Consider the following 7,165-nt stretch of genomic DNA (forward strand, 5'->3'; position numbering starts at 1 on the left):
TGGTCCCCAGCCGATAGCACCGTGGGAAGAAGGTGTTGGGGTCTGCTTGCTCGATCCAGGGCAGGTTTTGCAGGCTGAGGCACAGCCCCTCCTGTTTAGAGAAGGTTGTCAGTCCCTAGTGAACCCACCCCTCATGTCCCCCCCTCTCCAAGGGCTCCGTGTTCCCCACCTTGGTGGTGAAGGCACCCACTCGGGCATAGTGGTTCACCACATGGTCCTGCTCCAGCAGCCGAGGGTCAACAGCACTGAGGCAGTTGGCCCAGACGAAGTTTGGCACTCGGTACCGCACCAGGTAGGACTGTGAGGGAAGGGACCAGGGTGGGACATGGAGCCCCCATCCCAGGGTGTGCCCCATGCCTGGGGGTCCCAGGGAAAGGCGCTGGGGGGATGTGGCAAAGCTCAGCCCTCTCAGCTAACCATGAGGTCATGGATGCCACTGGGGTCCTCATCGCACTGCTCTTCCTCCTTCTCCTCCTCCTCCTCAGTGGGTGGCCATGGGGAGTGCAGCAGCTCTGTGATCTCCAGGGCAGGCTGTGCCCCACCAAGTGGGTTCAGCACTGCCTCCCCCTGCTCCTCACCATCCTCCCTTGCCTCTGTCTCCAGCCACTGTTTGTGTTGGTTGCCACGATGCTGCTCCAGCTGTCTGCCCACGCTGGGGGGCTTCCTCTCCACCCAGCCCCGGGCCCGCAGCAGCCTGCGGATGATGGGGTAGGGGCCCTGCACCATGAAGATCTTCTTTTCCTGCACAGAGACCAGAGGGCTCAGCCTGCCCCAGTCCTGGTCCCTCCAGCTCAGCTCTCCTGAGCCAGACATGCAATAAAGGCAAGCACATGGCATTTGGGGAGGTGTGAAATCAGGCCCCTCACCTTAATGGCTGTCTCCACATGCAGCTTGGCCTTCTTGAGGAGCTCAAGGTCAAGCCAGCACTGGCGGCCATCCTGATGGCTGGTGGTGGTGGCTGATGCCAGCCGTGTGAGCACAGCCCTGTCTGAGCTCACTGGCCTCGTGTCCCCAGCACGGGGTGGGGCAGAGCGAGGGAGAGGGCACTGCCCCGCCTGCCTCTGCCTGGCTGAGCCTGGGGCCCCTGACATGGCATTGTCTGACCTGCCAGGCTTTGCACCAGTGCCCCGGGTGCCCTGCACAGCTCCAGGACGTCCCACTGTGCCCTTGTCCCCAGCCTGCTGGGCCCGGGGACTGCTGGGGTGTGCCCTGCTCCAGCGCTGCCCCTGGCTGGGGGGCTGTGTGCCTGCAGTGCTGCTCTCTGTGCTACATTGTTCCATGGTAGCCTGAGGGCGAGGGAAGCTGTGGGTGGCTCTGCCTCCTCTGTGCCAAGCAGGTCATTCTAGTCCCCTGTCCTGCTGGGGACTGGAGCAGGTGCCCAGTGCAGGATTGGCCCCTCAGCCCCAGCACCACTGTGATATCGATATGCAGGCTGTGGCCCCCAAATCCCAGTGTCACCGCGATGTCAGAGTGCAGGATGTGGCCCCCAGTTCTAGTGTGATGTCAAGGTGCAGGATGTGGCTCCCCCCCACCCCCAGCAGTGCTGTAACGTCACAGCCCCAGCCCCCACAGTGGCTCTACTGCCCTCAAGGGGGGATAAACAGCCCCCTGTGCCCACAGCCTCCTGCCCCCTCCTCAGACCGCACACCCCCCACAAACCCAGAGGATCCCCTCAAGCCCCTTGGTGCCCCCAGGCCCCCTTCAAGTCCTTTCATATCCCCCCATTGCCCCAGTGGCCCTCCCCGACACCATCAACCCCACCGTTTGCTGTTGCCATGGCGCTGCACTCCTCCAGTTTCACGCCCCTTCCCATTCCATGCTCTGACCCCCCTCCCCCCGGCCACGGTCCCCCCATCCCCCGGTGCGGCGGGAGGGAGGAGTCGGAGTCGGTGGATACAGCAAACGAGACCGTTTAAAAAAACAAGACGAGACAGGGGCAGCGCCGGGGCCGCGCTGCCGCAAGCGGGGGCTGCTCCCACCCGGCCGCCCCGCCCACAGACGGGCAGGTGGGGCCCGGCCCGGCCCGGCCCGGCCGTTCTCAGGGAGCGGGAGCAGGCACAGGCACGGTGCCCGGCGGGCACAAGCACGGGGGAGCCACGGGGTCCTGCACCACGGCCTAAAACTGGAAAGGAGAGAAGACACGCAGCTGTCAGTCCCTGCCTGGGGCACTCACCGCCCTCCTGGCACCCGCGTGGTGCTCACAGAGATCCACGCTCAGCTTCTCCCGCTGCCTCCCCCAGGCACTGCACATCCATCACAGCATCCACCCAAACGACCTGAGACCCCAAGGCTGCTGTTGCCCCTGAGCACGCTCTGGGGGGGTCTCAAAACTGGCACTTTGTGAGCACCAAGCCTGACAAAGTCCAAGAAGTGTTTGGACAACACTCTCAGACACATGGTGGGATTGTTGCAGTGTCCTGTGCAGGGTAAGAGCTGGACTGGATGATCCTTGTGGGTCCCTTCCAACTGAGAAATTCTGTGATTCTCTGAAAGGGGGTACGAGTACCCTCAGCACCCTCCCCTCCCTGTTCCCAAGACGGTCCTTGGGTAGAATGTCACCACTGTCCCCACTGAGGTGACAGGGGGGCTCTGGGCACAAGGGCCACACTGGCTTTGAGCACCACACCCCACTCCCAAAATCAGGGACCCGTCCCCTCCCGTTCCAGAGCCTCACATTCTTGAGGAACTCCTCTGCCACAATGCGGGCCCTGGCATTAACAGAGAGCTTCATCTCGCTGATTTCCTTGTCGATCTCCTCCATGAAGTGGATGACAAAGTCCACCAACTTGTGCTTGTACATCTGCTCCGTGTGGAAGTTTGTGATCAAGAAGCTGATGTCGTAGCCCTGAGAAAGAGAGAAATGCCCTGGGGATCAGCACCCAAGTCACTGACATGCAACCTCACAACCCAGTTCTGCCCTGGACACCCTCTCAGCGCCAGGAGCAAAGCTGGGGGCTGCTCTGCCCCCTCCCTGCCCCCTCACCTCCACGGGCTTCCTGCGCAGGATGAAGAAGTTTTCAGCCCTCATCATCATGAAGCGCATGAATTTGTGGCACAAGATCTTCTCAATCTCGTCAGCCTGGGGAGAGAAAAGGGAAGTAAAGCTTCCCCCAAGGCAGGAGCTGCCAGCCCCTGCCCACGCCCCCTCACCTGCTTCACAGCGATGCTGACACGCACGGAGTTGATGGAGCCCTCGATGAGTACCTTCTCCTTCTCATTCCTGCTGATGATCACCGGCTGCAACAGCAGCTCTTTGCTGCTCCTGCAGAGGAAGGGCAGGGGTGACTCACAAGGCAGCGTTCACTGCGAGGTAGAGGGAAGCGGAGCCGCGGGGATCACAGAGATGGGGGGGTTTGCTGCAGGATGCTTCCCGCCCCCCTGGGACGTCCCTCCCCAGGGCAGACCCTCCCTCGTCCCCAAGCTGGATCCCCTCCTCCTTCCCGCAGCTCCCCGGCTCCCTGCCGGCACCAGCGCTGTGCCTGAGGGCCGGGGGGTGCCCGGAGCACGGCAGAGACCAGCCCGCGTCCCCCGGGGCGGGCAGCGGGGGCTCCGCAGGGCTCCCCCGGTACCCCCCTCCCCCTACCTGACTTCCACCTCGGGCTTGTTGTGCCGCTCCACCACCTGCGAGGAGAAGTTCTCCAGGCACAGCGCAGCCTGCAGCGTGGCGCGCACCGCGTTCAGGTACGGGCGCAGTGTGGCGGTCTGCGGGGACACGGCGGTGCCGTCATACCGCGCACCGGGGACCGGCTGCTCCCGGGTCCCGCCCCCTGCGCCAGCCCCCGGCCCGCAGCCCCCGAGCCCCGATCACCCCCCGCTAGTGCCGATGCCAGTCCCGATGCCGGTGCTGTCCCCCCGCCCATCCCGGTCCCCCCACCCTACCATGGCGGTGGCGGCGGCGCTCCGGTCCCGGCAGGCGGAAGTGGCCGATCACCTCTTCCGGGATGCGCGGCACCTCCCACTGCGGCGGGCGGGAGGGGGTGCGGACAGAGAGCTCCCGCCCTGCGGCCCGGCCCCCCCGCGGCACGGAGCGGGGTGGCGGCGGCGACAGCCGGCGGGGCTCCCCCCCGCGCCGCGCCACACTTGGTACGCGCCTGTCAGCTCTTCCATATTAGGGCAGGGAGATGGAGGGCACGCTGGGCCAATGAGCGTCGGCGCGGGGCGCGGCGCGGCCAATGGGCGGCGAGGGGCGGGGCGGCCGCAGGGCCGGAAGGGGCGCGCGGCCCAGGCCCGGGGCCCCCCCCGCCGCGTCCCCGCCGCGCCCCGTGAGCCCACCCCGGCATCTCACCCCGGGATCCCGCCCCGTGAGCCCATCCCGGGATCTCACCCCGGGATCCCGCCCCGTGATCCCGCCCCGGGTCCCCGCAGCGCCCCAGTGATTCCTCCAGGTTCCCCCCGGTGATCCTGCGCCCGGGTCCCTCACAGCCCCGATGCTCCCCGGGTCCCCGTAGCCCCCCGCTCCGCTCCCCTCTCCCCCGGGTTCCCCTGTCCCCAGCGCCGCTCGGTGCCCCCGGAGCCCCCCGGTGCCCGGTGTCCGCCGCCATGAGCGAGCTGAAGGACTGCCCGCTGCAGTTCCATGACTTCAAGTCGGTGGACCACGTGAAGGTGTGCCCCCGGTACACGGCCGTGCAGGCCCGCTCGGAGGATGACGGCATCGGCATCGAGGAGCTGGACACACTGCAGCTGGAGCTGGAGACGCTGCTCTCCTCCGCCAGCCGCCGCCTCCGTGTCCTGGAGGCCGAGACACAGGTGCTGGGACTGTGTAGGGTCAGGGACAGGCTCTCTGTCCCGCTCCTTCCTGCCCAGGGGCTGCCCCCGGGCCAGCCCTGCCCAGCCCCGGGCATGGGACCTGATGGGGCATCAACTTTCTTCCAGATCCTGACAGACTGGCAGGATAAGAAAGGCGACCGGCGGTTCCTGAAGCTGAGCAAGGACCACGATGTGGGCACATCTGTCAAACATGGGAAGCCCAAGAAGCAGAAGCTGGAGGGCAAAGGGGGCCATGGGACTGGGCCTGGCCCCGGCCGGCCCAAGTCCAAGAACCTGCAGCCCAAGATCCAGGAGTACGAGTTCCAGGATGATCCCATTGAAGTGCCCCGCATTCCCAAAAATGATGCTCCAAACAGGTGTGTGGGTGTTGGGAGGCATTGGGATTATCTGTCTCCTTCTTTGGAGCACCCAGCACAAGGGCCAAGGCATAAGGTACCCTGGGGAAGGGGGACGTGTCAGCTCCCGTGTGCTCCCCTGCAGCTCTCCCTCACAGTCCATCCGTCCCTGCAGGTTCTGGGCATCAGTGGAGCCATACTGTGCCGATCTCACTAATGAGGAGGTCAGAGTCCTGGAGGAGCTGCTCAAGCCGCCGGAGGATGAGGCTGAGCATTACAAGGTGAAAAGCTCCTGAGCCCATCCTGTGTCCTTTCTCCCCATCCCCTCCAGTACCTCACAGCAAGTGTTCCCGCTCGGGATGCTGCTGTAGTGCTGGGGAGGTGGGAGGCAAGGTGGAGGCTCCGGGAGCTGTGCTGAGCCCTGCTCTCGCAGATCCCGCCACTGGGGAAGCATTATTCCCAGCGCTGGGCACAGGAGGACCTGCTGGAGGAGCAGAAGGATGGAGCCCGGGCAGCAGCTGCTGCCGACAAGAAGAAAGGTGTCCTGGGGCCACTGACCGAGCTGGACACCAAAGGTGCCCCACCCTGCCCCTGCCTTTCCCTAGAGGGGCTGGGAGCACTCATGCCCAGTGGAGCCAAGCCCCAGCCCCAGGGGCTGAGGCTGCCCTGCCCCACTGCTCACCTCTGTTGGGTCACCTTTGGGGTTGTTTATTTCCCTCTCCCCAGACGTTGATGCCCTCCTGAAGAAGTCGGAGGCCCAGCACGAGCAGCCAGAGGATGGGTGTCCCTTCGGTCCCCTGACGCAGCGTCTCCTGCAGGCCCTTGTGGAGGTGAGGGGGCTCTGTGGGGCCAGGCCAGGGCATGGGGGGCAGCATCACCACAACCCAGCACTAACTCTTACCTTTCCCTCATGCTCCCTTTGCTAGGAAAACATCATCTCCCCCGTGGAGGACTCCCCCATCCCTGAGATCGCCGGCAAGGACTCAGGAGCTGATGGTGCTGGCACGTCTCCCCGCAGCCAGAACAAGCCCTTCAGGTGAGCTGCTGATGTAGACCCGGAGCTGGGCACTTCCCATGGGTGCACCGAGCACAGCGCTGGCTCCCTGCCCGGTGAGTCGCGGGGAGCAAAGGGCGTGTGGTGGGCAGCAGCCACTCTCCGCCCCGACAGTGTCCCCCACACCAAGTCCCTGGAGGGTCGGATCAAGGAGGAGCTCGTGGCCCAGGGCCTGCTGGAGTCAGAGGACCGCCCGGCCGAGGACTCGGAGGACGAGGTGCTGGCAGAGCTGCGCAAGAGGCAGGCGGAGCTCAAGGCCCTCAGCGCTCACAACCGCACCAAGAAGCACGAGCTGCTGCGGTGAGAGCGAGCGGGCAGGGATGGGGGCGAGCAGGGGGCTGCCTGGTGGGGACTGACACCCCCGTGTGCCCCCTAGGCTGGCCAAGGAGGAGCTGCACCGGCAGGAGCTGCGGCAGCGTGTCCGCATGGCCGACAACGAGGTGATGGACGCCTTCCGCAAGATCATGGCCGCCCGGCAGAAGAAGCGCACGCCCACCAAGAAGGAGAAGGACCAGGCCTGGAAGACCCTGAAGGAGCGGGAGAGCATCCTCAAGCTGCTGGATGGGTAGAGGGGGCCAAGGACCCCCCTCTCTGTGTGGACTTCACCTGCAGGGTGCTGCCCTGCCTGTACTCTGCCTGTACCCTGCCAGTGCAGGATGGAGCGGGCACAGCCTCCTGCATGCCCTGGGCCTGCTCGGCCTCCCCACCTGGGTGACAGAGCCTGCCCGCTGTCCCGTCTCTGCAGGGGCTTTCACTGATTCAGGCTTGTGGAGATGTCTCCTGTGGACAGCCTCCCCCAGCTGGTGGCTTCTGCTCCCATGTCACCCCGTGCTCCCCCTGTTACTCAGGTGACATCAGCGAGGTCACTGCAGGGGCCAGATATGGTGGCTCCTGCGGTGTGGTTCCCACAGTCCCTTGTCCTGCTGTGACCAGGGGTGGAGAGATCCCAATCCCCACAGGGGAGCTGGGGGATGTGGGGAGGGGAAGGGGCTGGAGGGGCGGGGGACCC

At 65.5% G+C, this 7,165-nt stretch overlaps 3 protein-coding genes across 3 annotated transcripts; 1 reads left to right on the forward strand and 2 right to left on the reverse strand.

The window, feature by feature from the left end:
• Positions 1-4: 4 nt before the first annotated feature.
• Positions 5-1,636, reverse strand: LOC113981071 (tubulin monoglycylase TTLL3-like; the record flags this gene model as incomplete). The annotated part of the gene is made up of 4 exons (XM_027708309.1): positions 867-1,636; positions 418-741; positions 170-298; positions 5-91 (listed from the first exon to the last, which is right to left on the reverse strand). Coding segments are annotated over exons 1-4 (954 nt in total), but the record flags the coding sequence as incomplete, so codon positions are not given.
• A 258-nt stretch (positions 1,637-1,894) lies between these two features.
• ARPC4 (actin related protein 2/3 complex subunit 4) lies at positions 1,895-4,038 on the reverse strand. Its single transcript, XM_027708307.1, has 6 exons — positions 3,880-4,038; positions 3,584-3,702; positions 3,151-3,262; positions 2,984-3,079; positions 2,675-2,845; positions 1,895-2,122 (listed from the first exon to the last, which is right to left on the reverse strand). The coding sequence occupies exons 1-6, from the start codon at positions 3,880-3,882 to the stop codon at positions 2,117-2,119; spliced, it is 507 nt and encodes a 168-aa protein (XP_027564108.1). The 5' UTR covers positions 3,883-4,038; the 3' UTR covers positions 1,895-2,116.
• Positions 4,039-4,268: 230 nt separating this feature from the next.
• TADA3 (transcriptional adaptor 3) lies at positions 4,269-6,873 on the forward strand. The gene is made up of 8 exons (XM_027708308.1): positions 4,269-4,746; positions 4,873-5,123; positions 5,278-5,383; positions 5,536-5,677; positions 5,829-5,932; positions 6,029-6,138; positions 6,271-6,456; positions 6,533-6,873. The coding sequence occupies exons 1-8, from the start codon at positions 4,540-4,542 to the stop codon at positions 6,723-6,725; spliced, it is 1,299 nt and encodes a 432-aa protein (XP_027564109.1). The 5' UTR covers positions 4,269-4,539; the 3' UTR covers positions 6,726-6,873.
• Positions 6,874-7,165: the final 292 nt, after the last annotated feature.

The sequence above is a fragment of the Neopelma chrysocephalum genome, unplaced genomic scaffold, assembly GCF_003984885.1.
Source record: "Neopelma chrysocephalum unplaced genomic scaffold, ASM398488v2 Primary Assembly neopelma1_95988, whole genome shotgun sequence".
Classification (NCBI taxonomy): Eukaryota; Metazoa; Chordata; class Aves; order Passeriformes; family Pipridae; genus Neopelma; species Neopelma chrysocephalum.

What these genes read in the sequence shown, in the direction of transcription:
- ARPC4 (XM_027708307.1), bottom strand. An exon ending in TCAGCATCGCTGTGAAGCAG is followed by an intron (nt 3,080 to 3,150) that starts GTGAGGGGGCGT and finishes TTCTCTCCCCAG; the next exon opens with GCTGACGAGATTGAGAAGAT. An exon ending in TGCGCAGGAAGCCCGTGGAG is followed by an intron (nt 2,846 to 2,983) that starts GTGAGGGGGCAG and finishes TCTCTTTCTCAG; the next exon opens with GGCTACGACATCAGCTTCTT.
- TADA3 (XM_027708308.1), top strand. Translation starts at nt 4,540, where the DNA reads ATGAGCGAGCTGAAGGACTGCCCGCTGCAGTTCCATGACTTCAAGTCG. An exon ending in AAAAATGATGCTCCAAACAG is followed by an intron (nt 5,124 to 5,277) that starts GTGTGTGGGTGT and finishes CCGTCCCTGCAG; the next exon opens with GTTCTGGGCATCAGTGGAGC. An exon ending in GACCGAGCTGGACACCAAAG is followed by an intron (nt 5,678 to 5,828) that starts GTGCCCCACCCT and finishes CCCTCTCCCCAG; the next exon opens with ACGTTGATGCCCTCCTGAAG.